Source organism: Monodon monoceros, unplaced genomic scaffold, assembly GCF_005190385.1.
Source record: "Monodon monoceros isolate NGI ecotype Baffin Bay Population unplaced genomic scaffold, NGI_Narwhal_1 Super_Scaffold_22, whole genome shotgun sequence".
In the NCBI taxonomy this organism is placed as follows: Eukaryota; Metazoa; Chordata; class Mammalia; order Artiodactyla; family Monodontidae; genus Monodon; species Monodon monoceros.
Genome location: NW_021703779.1, coordinates 64,438,802 through 64,452,420, shown reverse-complemented (window position 1 = coordinate 64,452,420; position 13,619 = coordinate 64,438,802). Strand labels below are relative to the sequence as shown.

At 36.3% G+C, this 13,619-nt stretch overlaps 1 protein-coding gene across 1 annotated transcript in view; it reads left to right on the top strand.

Annotated features, from left to right (window-relative positions):
• The window catches only part of MAGT1 (magnesium transporter 1), a 46,966-nt gene that overhangs the window by 4,638 nt on the left and 28,709 nt on the right, over positions 1 to 13,619 (top strand). Inside the window, exon 2 of the mRNA XM_029241204.1 lies at positions 11,583 to 11,752. Within this exon, the coding sequence (XP_029097037.1) occupies positions 11,583 to 11,752 (170 nt within the window). The remainder of the gene's footprint in view (positions 1 to 11,582; positions 11,753 to 13,619) is intronic.

Here is a 13,619-nt window from a genome sequence, read left to right as displayed (position 1 = left end):
GACACTGAGCAAGAGAGACGTTGGGGGTTTGCCTAAAGAAGCACAGCTGTAGAGGCTGAGCTGGGATTCTACCCCTTGTCTGACTCCAAATCGTATGCTCTCTGCTAGGCCACAAAGGCTTATTTTGCAGTGACTTATTTTATTTTTATGGTGAATTATTTCCCCCTCTGGTAGAAAGAAAGTTGCTTATTCTTGCAACTGGTGTCATTTTAGGGAGGCAGCATGATAAAAATGAAAAGGCATGGTCTTTGACAAAATTATCCATATTTCAAGACTTCCCTGGTGGTCCAGTGGGTAAGACTCTGAGCTCCCAATGGAGGGGGCCTGAGTTCGATCCCTGGTCGGGGAACTAGATCCCGCATGCATGCCGCAACTAAGAGTCCGCATGCCACAACTAAAGATCCCACATGATGCAAGGAAGATCCTGCATGCTGCAACTAAGACACGGTACAGCGAAAATAAATATTTAAAAAAAATAATAATTGACAATTCTTCACTTGTAAAAAATTATCCATATTTCTTGATCTACTTCTGGGAATCTGTAATAGAAAAATAATATGGAATATGGAAAAGAGTGTCTTTTTTTTCTTTTCTTTGGCCACACTGTGTGGCTTGTGGGATATTAGTTCCCTGACCAGGGATCGAACCTGGGCCCTGTGAGTGAAAGCCCTGAGTCCAAACCACCAGACTGCCAGGGAATTCCCTGGAAAAGAATGAATGCACAAAGCATACTGAAACATTAAAAAATGGTCTTAATAATGCTAGGGTGGCAGATAGTTTTCCTCCCGTTTGCTCAGTTTTCAAAAAATTGTGTAAAATTTTAAAGATCATGTATGTTAATGCAACCCAAGTGATCTTTAGCAAGTTACTCTGAGTCTCATTTTCCTTATCAGTAGAATGGGAAAATGCCTATCTTCTTTTGTATTGTGAGAATTAAAGGAGATGAGGGCTGTAAAGTGCCTAATGCAGTACCTGGTATGTAGAAGACATTAGATGAATATTATTGATAGAAAATAAAATAAGATTGTGTTCCTCTGCAGTATAAAATATTTTTCAATTGATCTTTTTATATTGTTTTTATGAAGATTTTTCAGAAAATAAAATTATCTGCATATTTTGACAAGGCAGGCAATTATTGGAAAAAACTTCTGTATTCTTTGACATTGCTTTGAGAAGTGATGCATGAAAGTATCACATGCGCAAAACCCCAGCAATTACTTAGAAAATACCTTATTACCAAGAACAAAAGGCTCAGTAGCATTGCAAAACAAACAAATTGAGACATCCTCCAAAAATAAACATCAAGGAGAGGGGACAGTGGTATATTTTAGCCCTGTGCAAGAAGTATGTGAACTGAGAATGGAGCAGATAGCATTTAAGGATTACAGATACTCTCTTCTCTGTTCACTGTCTTTCTCCTTCAGTCATTATCTGCCAATTATGTTTCCAGGTCTGTTCAGTCTCACTTGTAATTTAAGGATGGAGTTGAAAATTTATTCCTTAACCAGGAATTTTTTAAACTAACATTTGTAGGCTAGTGGATTATTAAGAAAGCTAAAAATATCAAGAATTTTTATGAATAAACCCTGATGGTCTAGAACACAGATATAATGAAATAAGTTTTGGGGGAAAGGGAGGTGCATTTTAGAGGAATTCAGACTGTTGAGGCTTAGCTTTATTACTTCTGAAATTCAAAAGTAATCTTAATGGCAGCATCAGAATTTAGATTTAAATTATAGTGGATTCCTATATACCAGGGGTCCCCAATCCCCGGGCCACAGACTGGTACCGGTCCGTGGCCTGTTAGGAACCGGGACTCACAGCAGGGGCTGAGCGGCGGGCCGCCGGGCGGGCGAGCGAAATACAGCCGCTCCTGATTGCTCGCATTACCGCCAGAGCTCCACCTCCTGTCAGATCAGCGGGGGCATTAGATTCTCATAGGAGTGCGAGTCCTACTGTGAACCGCGCATGCAAGGGAGCTAGGTTGCGCACACCTTATGAGAATCTAATGCCTGATGATCTGAGGTGGAGGTGAGGCGTTGATGCTCTGCAAATACAGATTATCATTAGCAGAGAGCTTTGACTGTACGGAGACCATAATAAATCAATTGCTTGCAAACTCATCAAAACCCTATCAGTGAGTGGCAAGGGAAAACAAGCTCAGGGCTCCCACTGATTCTGCATTATGGTGAGATGTATAATTATTTCATTATATATTACAATGTAATAATAATAGAAATAAAGTGCACAATAAATGTAATGCACTTGAATCATCCCGAAACCATCCCCCGCCACCCCGTCCATGGAAAAACTGTTCCACGAAACCAGTCCCCAGTGCCGAAAAGGTTGGGGACCACTGACTGCTATATGCTATCTTTGCTGAGTGATATTTAGTGATAATAGGAAAATTTGTAGTTGTTAAGGCTTAATCTATTTTGCTAGAGCTAATTGGGATACATATTATGCAAGCAAGTAGAATAAAGTTAAATTAGTGCAGTGTTGTGTTACTGCACTTTCTTTGTCCTCTTAATCCCTTGTAGTCCTAAAATTTTCATCGTACTTGATTATTACTAACAGAATTAGAGATATTAATTGACTTCTGTTAGTGGGATTATTTTGTGGCCATAATAATTTAAATGTTTCAAGAGAAGAGAAAGACTTTAAGCTTACTTAACTTTGTTGGTAAGTATTATATTTTAATTGTGAATATTATTAGTCTTCTTTTTGTTTTATTTAAATAGTTGAAAGTAGAGTAATGTACTCCAAGAAGGGGAGATACCAATTGATTGTGAAAGTCTTTGCTTATAAATTTAATGTTTTTTCATAGTAAACTTTTATTTTGTTTTAAATAAATATATCCAGTGCAAATTTTAAAACTGGATGGGTATATTTTCTCAAATGTTTTTTTAAAACCGTAGTGGAAAAAGTATTTGCAGTAGGAGTTGTTTCCAAATCAATTACTTTTTTGAGTTGAGCTCACTTGATAAACCTCCTACCTTTATGTACTATAGTCCCTGGAAAATACCTTTCCTACTAACAACTTTAAAGTATTAAATAGTAAATAGAAGGACCTGAAGGTCACAGATGATATATTAATCCTTTACTTTTGAAGGTTATGACTTTGGAAGATAAAGGAATATTTAGAGAGCGAATAGTGGGACTTAGTGTAGAGCCTATAGAGAAACAAAATTTTTATTTCTAAGGCATAGCTTTCAGTACCCAAACAATGGGCTCTTGACAACGGATAAGAGGCATCCTAAGGAAGAAGGTTCTTCAGTACTAGCGATTTACTCCGATCAAGAAAACTTTTAACTCAAATGTGAAAAAAGAGAAATTCCTTTATAAAATCATATAACAGAAGAGACAAAAGAGGACTAGTGAAAGAAGTGTCTAGGAATTATTAAGGTGTTTTATATATATATATATATATTTAACATCTTTATTGGAGTATAATTGCTTTACAATGGTGTGTTAGTTTCGGCTTTATAACAAAGTGAATCAGTTATACATATACATATGTTCCCATATCTCTTCCCCCTTGCATTTCCCTCCCTCCCACCCTCCCTATCCCACCCCTCTAGGTGGTCACAAAGCACCGAGCTGATCTCCCTGTGCTATGCGGCTGCTTCCCACTAGCTATCTATTTTAAGTTTCATAGTGTATATATGTCCATGCCACTCTCTCGCTTTGTCCCAGCTTACCCTTCCCCCTCCCCATATCTTCAAGTCCATTCTCTAGTAGGTCTGTGTCTTTATTCCCATCTTGCCCCTAGGTTCTTCATGACCTTTTTTTTTTTCCTTAGATTTCATATATATGTGTTAGCATACAGTATTTGTTTTTCTCTTTCTGACTTACTTTGTATGACAGACTCTAGGTCCATCCACCTCACTACAAATAACTCAATTTTATTTCTTTTTATGGCTGAGTAATATTCCATTGTATATATGTGCCACATCTTCTTTATCCATTTATCTGTTGATGGACACTTAGGTTGCTTCCATGTCCTGGCTATTGTAAATAGTGCTGCAATGAACATTGTGGTACATGACTCTTCTTGAATTATGGTTTTCTCAGGGTATATGCCCAGTAGTGAGATTGCTGGGTCATATGGTAGTTCTATTTTTAGTTTTTTAAGGAACCTCTGTACTGTTCTCCATAGTGGCTGTATCAATTTACATTCCCACCAACAGTGCAAGAGGGTTCCCTTTTCTCCACACCCTCTCCAGCATTTATTGTTTCTAGATTCTTTGATGATGGCCATTCTGACGGGTGTGAGATGATATCTCATTGTAGTTTTGATTTGCATTTCTCTAATGATTAATGATGTTGAGCATTCTTTCATGTGTTTGTTGGCAATCTGTATATCTTCTTTGGAGAAATGTCTATTTAGGTCTTCTACCCATTTTTGGATTCGGTTGTTTGTTTTTTTGATATTGAGCTGCATGAGCTGCTTGTAAATTCTGGAGATTAATCCTTTGTCAGTTGCTTCATTTGCAAAAATTTTCTCCCATTCTGAGGGTTGTCTTTTGGTCTTCTTTATGGTTTCCTTTGCTGTGCAAAAGCTTTTAAGTTTTATTAAGTCCCATTTGTTTACTTTTGTTTTTATTTCCATTTCTCTAGGAGGTGGGTCAAAAAGGATCTTGCTGTGATTTATGTCATAGAGTGTTCTGCCTATGTTTTCCTCTAAGAGTTTGATCGTTTCTGGCCTTACATTTAGGTCTTTAATCCATTTTGAGCTTCTTTTTGTGTATGGTGTTAGGGAGGGATCTAATCTCATACTTTTACATGTAGCTGTCCAGTTTTCCCAGCACCACTTATTGAAGAGGCTGTCTTTTCTCCACTGTATATTCTTGCCTCCTTTATCAAAGATAAGGTGACCATATGTGTGTGGGTTTATCTCTGGGCTTTCTATCCTGTTCCATTGATCTATATTTCTGTTTTTGTGCCAGTGCCATACTGTCTTGATTACTGTAGCTTTGTAGTATAGTCTGAAGTCAGGGAGCCTGATTCCTCCAGCTCCGTTTTTCTTTCTCAAGATTGCTTTGACTATTTGGGGTCTTTTGCGTTTCCATAAAATTGTGAATTTTTTTGTTCTAGTTCTGTGAAAAATGCCAGTGGTAGTCTGATAGGGATTGCATTGAATCTGTAGATTGCTTTGGGTATTAGAGTCATTTTCACAATGTTGATTCTTCCAATCCAAGAACATGGTATATCTCTCCATCTATTTGTGTCATCTTTAATTTCTTTCATCAGTGTCTTATAATTTTCCGCTTACAGGTCTTTTGTCTCCTTAGGTAGGTTTATTCCTAGATAAGGTGTTATATTTGAGTTATCTAGAATATATCACATTCTTCAACCATTTCAGGAAGATCAGGTGGTGGTTTATTTTTAGGAATGGTGTATTTTTTCCTGTTATGTATAATTTGAATTGCTTAATGTTTATTTAATTTCCCTGTGTAATTGCATAGAAATTATATAAGACGTAGTCCTTACCCTTAAGAATTAAAATGTAGAGCAGTAGTACTCAAACTTCAGTGTATAAAGAATCACTTGGGGAACTCCCCTGGTGGCGCAGTGGTTAAGAATCCACCTACCAACGCAGAGGACATGGGTTTGATCCCTGATCCGGGAAGATCCCACGTGCCGTGGAGCAACTAAGCCTGTGTGCCACAACTACTGAGCCTGCGCTCTAGAGCCTGCGAGCCACAACTACTGAGCCCGCGCACCACGACTACTGAAGTCCATGCACCTAGAACCCATGCTCCGCAGCAAGAGAAGCCACCGCAATGAGAAGCCCATGCACGTGGCCCCCGCTCACCACAACTAGGGAAAGCCTGCCCACAGCAACAAAGACCCAATGCAGCCAAAAATAAATAAATAAAATAAATAAATTTTTAAAAAAGGAATCACTTGGGGTACATGTTAAAATTCCGTATTCCTGGAATCCACCAGAAGCTAAAGAGCCCCCCAGGAAGAGAAAGGGAAATCACAGCCTTGATTAAAGATTTAAAGGCATCAGAGGTGGTAAGTGATGCAATATCTCACAACAACAGCCCTCAATGGCCAGTGAAAAAAGACTAACAGGAACTGAAGCCTTATAGCAGATTATTACCAACTGATTTCAATTGTTGCTCCCATAGCCCAGGCTGTTCCAGACATTGCGACTGCAACTGAATCTATTACACAGACTGATGACAAGTGGTATGCAGTCTTAGACATCACTAACACCTTCTGTGCCATCTTACTGATATTTGAGGATCAAGGTCAGTTCATTTTCAGGTAGCAAGGTCTCATATATGTTTATAGTATTCTCTAGGGTACCTAAGGTCCTGTGCCATTTTCTACCAGTTGGTGAGTCAGGATTTAGCATAAGTTCCTCTACCCTTCCATGTTTAAAGCTTTCACTATATGGATGATGCCTTGTTGGCAAGTAAAAGCCTCAGTCTCAATGACCTTGGTGGTGGTGCTCTCATACTACAGAGGTAGCCAGGAGCAGTAGCTGATAAACCCGACAAAGTCCAAGGGCCTGCTCACCAAGCAAAGTTCCTTGGGACTAAGGGAGTGGATTTATAATACTCAATTCCTGTTGTGGTCATGGAAAAATGGCTGTCTCTTTGGCCCACCAAACCAAACAGGAAACCCAGCACCTTATTGGACAGTTTTGGGTATTGGAGACAGTATGTGGCTCACTCAGGCATGCTGCTTGGTCTTTTTTATCAGCTAACCCTGCTAATCAGCATCCTTTGAGTAAGGCTTATGTAGATCTACTGAATCAAATTTACTGGAGGATGAAACCTAGAAGTCTGCACTTTTAACAGGCTCCTTTATACTAGCCACACTTTGAGAAACATGGACCTAGTAAGTGTATTATCCATTATGCTAAGGGCTTGCTCTGGGAAGTTTTGATTTACTTTATCACCAAGTCTTTCTTTTACATTGTGTTCCGATCGGTAATTAATAAAAATAGTTTTGAATACATAATAAGATTATAAAAGCTTAAATCGGACTGTGAAAATCCTTTTCAGTTTAGAACAGTGGTTCTCTCTAAGAGGGAGTGGGGAATTTTACTTCCCAAGGGTTATCTGGCAATGTCTGGAGACATTTTTGGTTATTGGCAGCTGGTGATGCTACTGGCATCTAATAGGTAGAGGTCAGGGATGCTGCTCAACATGCAATGTGCAGGACAGCTCCCTACAAAAGAATTATCTGGCCCAAGATGTCAGTTACCCTGCTGCTGAGAAACCTTGGTTTAGAATTATCTGTTTGAATCCTAGCTCTGTGTCTTACTATGGCACTTTGGCCAAGTTGCTTAACCTCTCTGATCCTATTTACTCAACATTTAAATGAACTAAAAATAGAGTATTTAACCTCATAGTGTTGTTCTGAGGATTGAATTAAATACTCATTCTATAAGGAGAGAAGTTGCTGCCTGACACATACGTACTAAGCATTCCAAATAGTAACTGCTATTTTCTCCATAAAATCAAGATGGGCTTACTTTAATATATATTAAAATGTTAAAAGATTAGGTCATTGTGAATAAGGATTATAGCTTCTAATTATCATGTCCCAAGCTATGTTCATGTACTTTGATTGTAGAAGTTGAAAACTAGTTCATTTAAAAAAAATGAACTGAGAAAGTAACCTAATTAATTGCCTCGGTAATAAGCAGTCTTTTGAGGTAATAATCCCATTTATAAGAGCTTTAAAGAGAATTTGTAATTCCTTTGAACTAATTTCTTCTACTTGATAAGTTATTTGGGGATTGTATAGCCAGAAATCTGGTCTTTCCAGTCTGTTAATAAACAAGAAGAGGAATATAATACATTTTTTACATAGACCTATTCAAGACTTTGTTTAAGAAGACTCCACATGTTTACCACTAATTCAAAGCACATACATTTGTTTTATTGGAATGATCATATATCTATGTGGTTGAATAGAGATAGACTATATGAAACTATACCTGTTACTGCTTTACATTTTTTTTTCTAAAAGAGCCCGAAATAGTATCTGTAGCCATGGTGAATAAAATAGGCAAATTATGTTTGAATTTGCTGGTAACTGTCAAATTTAATTTGAAAATATAACAAAATTAATGACTGCGTTAGAATATAGAATGCATATTTTCTGTGAACTAATATTGTTCTCTTAGCCAAGAGGATCATTAAGTCTGTATCAAATAATAAGAATTCATTTTTTAGAAAAACTGAGTTTAATTTATGCAGCCTTATTTTAAATCAAATATCCCTATTCTTGACAATTTTTGGTAACTAATTCTACTGCTAAAGATGAACTAGCCTCCACCCCTTGTTCCTTGTCCTATCTGCCTTCTAGTTCACTCTCTTCCACTGCCTTTACCACCAACCTGTTTCCTTTTTTTTAAAATTGAAGTATAGTTGATGTACAATGTTGTGTTAGTTTTAGATGTACAGCACAGTGATTCAGTTATACACATATGTATTCTTTTTCAGATTCTTTTCCCTTGTAGGTTATTACAAAATATTGAGTATAGTTCCCTGTGCTATACAGTAGGTCCTTGTTGGTTATCTATTTTATATATAGTACTGTGTATATGTTAATCCCAAATTCCTAATTTACCCCTCCCCCAACAACCTGTTTCCTTAGTATCATTCATTGTTCCACAAGTCTTGTTAATTATTTGTTATACCAGTCTTCTGCGAGTGTATATATTTCTCTGTGGGCTTATTAGAGACTATATTCATTTTTCCATGTGTAGCGTATTCATTTTGTGGCTCTTACTGGAATTACTTTATATCTGCTACAAAACTATTTTTTTATGCCATCTTTCTCTATTGTTCGTAGAAGTGTACTCAGGAAGTAAAATTTTTTTCAGTATTGCCTGAATTCAGGCATGCTTTAAAGATAAATCATGCATTTTTAGAATCCATGTTATTGTTGCCTTCCTGAAATTAAAAAAAAATCCCATTTCTATTAAGTGTTTATGTGTGCAATCGTCTTTTTTTCCTTATATGTTAATGATGCAAGTGAGTCCATTCCCAGCTGGGTTCTGTTAAATAGAAATTCAGTACACACTAACTGAATGCCTACTATATGGTAAAGTACTATGTGTGTCTGCTCTCTAGTAGCTAATAATCTAGAGAAGGAAACAGATATCAAATTGTCTTAGAATGATAAGTGCTATAACACAGGTAAAAAGTGTTGTGAAACATCTAGCAGGGGTGGGGGGATTAATATGCTTGTGTCCTGGTTCCTTGACCACCTAGGAAAACCATTTAGGGTCATTCAATTAAAACCCACTAAACCCACTAGACGTGCATTCTTTGAGAATTTTGTTGGGATGACTAAAGCCACAGAAGCTATTCTTATTGGTTCCAGGGATTATTTTTCTTAGCCTAAGTCTGAGGCAACTCATTTGCATTACTGACACCTATCTTTCAAAGAGTGCTATCTTTCTATTAGGTTCCTGATCCACTTCCCAACTGAAAAGGCACATCCTAACATCTGTTCTTTGATGATTGAATTTAATGAGAAGGAACTATTTTTAAAGTTTGAATGCCAGTGCCCTGGCCAAATTTCAGTGTAAGTAATGGGAAATGTAATTGGTCAAATGCTTCTGAATAGTGAACCACTCCATGATTTCCCAGCCCTTTACAAACATATCCCTGTAAAGAAGAACAAAACCATAAATTAGCATTAACTCTGCATTGAGATTCTTCTGCACTTCTTTTTTTATCTTTTCCCATCTTCTTACTACTCTTGCAAAGTTTGAACATAAGGGTAGAGGTGAGGGGAAGGATAAATGAATATGATTGCGTTTATTTCAAACTGAAATTCTCATTGACTAACCATGCTTCTCTTCCATTGCCTCATGATGACTGGCTTTTAAAAAGAAACAAACAAAATGTAGCTTTTTCTTTGTGTAGACGTAAATTTTCATTTCTCCGAGATAAATGTTTGGGAGTGCAGTTGCTGGATTGTATGGTTAGTGTATATTTTACTTACTTAATTTTTTTAACATCTTTGTTGGAGTATAATTGCTTTACAATGGTGTGCTTGCTTAATTTTTTAAAGAAACTGCCAAATTGTTTTCCAGAGTGACTGTACCATGGTACATTCCCACTAAAAATGTATGAGAGACCCAGTTTCTCTACATCCTCGCCAGAATTTGGTACTGTCGCTATATTTTATTTTAGTAACGGGTGTGTAGTGATAGCTCATTGTGCTCTTAATTTGCATTTCTGTAACAGCTGATGATGTTGAACATCTTTTTGTGTGTTTCTTTGTCATCAGTAGATCATCTTCGATGAAATCTTTTCATGTCTTGCCTATTTTGTTTGTTTTACTGTTGAGTTTTGATAGTTTTAGAAAATATATTCTAGCTACTAATCCTTTTGAGATGTGTGGTTTGTAAATATTTTCTCCCACTCTGTAGCTTGTCTTCACATCCTCATAACAGGGTCTTTCACAGAGCAAAAGTTTTTAATTTTGATGAGGCCAGTTTACCTTTTTTTTTTTTCTTTTTTATGAATCGTGCTTTTGGTGTCAGGTCTAAGAACTCTTTGCCTACCCCTTGATCCTGAACATTTTCTCCCATATTTTTTTCCTAATTTTTAAATAGTTTTCATTTTTACATTTAGGTATGTGATCCATTTTTAATTAATTTTTAAAATAAATTTATTTATTTTATTTTATGTATGTATTTTTGGCTGTGTTGGGTCTTCGTTGCTTTGTGCAGGCTTTTTCTCTAGTTGTGGCGAGCAGGGGCTACTCTTTGTTGCGGTGAGCCGGCTTCTCATTGTGGTGGCTTTCTCTTGTTGTGGAGCACAGGCTTTAGGCACGAGGGCTTCAGTAGTTGTGGCAGGCAAGCTCAGTAGTTGTGGCTCGTGGGCTCTAGAGTGCAAGCTCAGTAGTTGTGGCACACGGGCTTAGTTGCTCCTCGGCATGTGGGATCTTCCTGGACCAGGGCTCGAACCCGTGTCCCCTGCATTGGCAGGCGGATTCTTAACCACTGCACCACCAGGGAAGCCCCTTTAATTAATTTTTGTATAAGGTGTGAAGTTTAGTTTGAGGTTCATATTTTTGACTATGGATGTCCAGTTGCTTCAGCACCATTTATTGAAAAGGCCGTCCTTTCTGTACTGAGTTGATTTTGCACCTTTGTGAAATATCAGTTGGCTATACTTGTGTAGGTCTGTTTCTGGCTCTTGTTTCTGTTCCATTGATCTATATGTATCTATCCTTTTATGTAGCTATATAATAAACCTTAAAATCAGGTAGAGTGGCTTTTCTCACTTTCTTTGGAATCTTTAGCCAATGAAAGGTTTTTTGATTTTATCTTATTTTATTTATTAGGAAATATGTAATTCACAAAAAAATGTAGTATTGCAATATACATTTAAATCTCATCATGAAATAATGTAATTTTAAGAATAATTATCATCATCAGGCACAAGTACTAAATTTAATTTTTAGTTCTTTCACATTTTTTATGTACCTCTGCTTATTAGTCTTGGTTTTAAGTAAGTTGTCTAGCTAAAAGAAATTTTAAATGCCAAGTTGAGAGTATTAATGGCATGCTGTCTTTGTCTTTTTTTTAGATGGTGTTATCTGAAAAGGTTAGTCAACTGATGGAATGGACCAATAAAAGGCCTGTAATAAGAATGAATGGAGACAAGTTCCGTCGCCTTGTTAAAGCCCCACCGAGAAACTACTCCGTTATTGTCATGTTCACTGCTCTCCAACTTCATAGACAATGTGTCGTGTGCAAGTATGAACTTTCAACTACACTTTAAAAATTAAATAACTCATAAGATTTTAACCATATCTCAACCCCAGAAGAATGAAATTAGTTCAGTGGGTACATAAACAATTAATGTATATACGTTACTTAGAGTGTCTGTAGTAACACATAATAGTACTACTCTTTTATAGTCTTTTCTTGATGGTCCGTATTATTGGGGGAGGGACAAAGAGCAAGGATAAAGTTTCATGGTAACCATCCTAGAAATAACATAAAAAAATCTAACAATCATCTTATAAATTGGTATCAACTTATATAAATGCGTGTCAATAGCATTGATGTAGTGTTTTATTATTTGTGTGTGCTTTCAACTTCATACTCTTGTTTTATCACAACAACCCCAGAAGGTACATAAAGCAAATATTCTCTCATTTTTGGAAGAAACAGGTTCCAATATGTTAACTGGTCTACCCAAAGCTATAGATATTTATTAATGCAATAATGGTGGCTACATCCAAAATTTGGAATTACAAGAGAACTTTTTTAGAAAACAAAGATGCATGATTTAGAGGTGTTTCTTTTTTCTAGATTATTTTGTAGTAATTTTAAACCTTAGAAATCGAGACTAATCTCACTTAAAATTTCATCAAACAATGGTTTGTTGATTTTATTTTACTATTTCTGAATGATCTTAGGAAAAAAGACATTTCTTTAAACAAAAGCATTATAGATAATTAAAAATAGTGGATACTAAAAAATAAAATCGCTTTTGCTTTTTGTTGTTTATTTACTTATTTTTTAGATCAGTATTGTGATCTGGGAATTCACTTTAAATGAAACGACAAAGTTACCCTGTGAAAAACTAACTTAGTAAAATCTTGGAGGCTTTCCAAATTCTGATAGCCTGAACCCATGTGAAGGAATAGACAGCCTTCTTTCAGAATAGTGTGTTATGCTACCCCAAGCCTTTCTAACTCTTTTTAAAGGATTTTCTCCCCAGAGGTAGGAGATAGTCAAGGGATTTGGTACCAGAGTGCTTTTTTTTTTTTTTTTTTTTTTTTAGGGATGGCTGTTATGCTGAGTATAAATTAAAAGTAAGTAGAAGAAGGAAAAACAATAGTAGGTATTAACTGTGAATAAACTTAAAACTCTGGAATTACTCTATAATTCAGTCAGTTTACTCACTAACAATCATGAGTATACAAAAATGTCAGGGAATGAACAAAGTCCTTCATAATTCTGTATTAAATGCAGATTAATGGAGTTCTTAATAACTAAAGTTTTTAATACTGTCTTACTTTTTACAAGACCAAATTGTAAATTAGCACATTTTCCTAAACTCATTCAAATAATTAAAACTAAGCAACAGCGATGTGTGTAATACTATATATTTGGTGCTATCAGGATGAAAAGTATAAGAAAGATATGCTATCCTTATCATCCGGCTAGGGAAATCAGTTCCACTTATGAAAATTTAGCTGGCAATATAAGACAATTTATGATTAAGTACCAAATGAATTCTGTACATAATAAATGCTATAAAATTTCAGGAAGGACATATAAGAGGAGTGGTTAGGGTTGGCCTAATGGAGAAGATAGGACTTGTACTAGGGCTAGACAGATGGATCAGATTTACATAGCAGTAGGATATTCTGATTAGAAGCAATGATGTGTGCAAGGGTACAGAGATAGGTGTAAAGTGCTGGAATTAAGAGATCCTGTTTGAGGTTGAGTAGTAGTAAGGCTATGTAAAAGCTAGATGCATTATTTGGAAATAGATGATAAAGAACTTTGAATAACCAGTGAAAGAGCTTGGAGACTGTTCTGAAGGTAATAGAAAAGCAACAATGGTTTCTGAGAAGAGGAGGAGTATCAAGAAAGTAGTCTTTTAGGA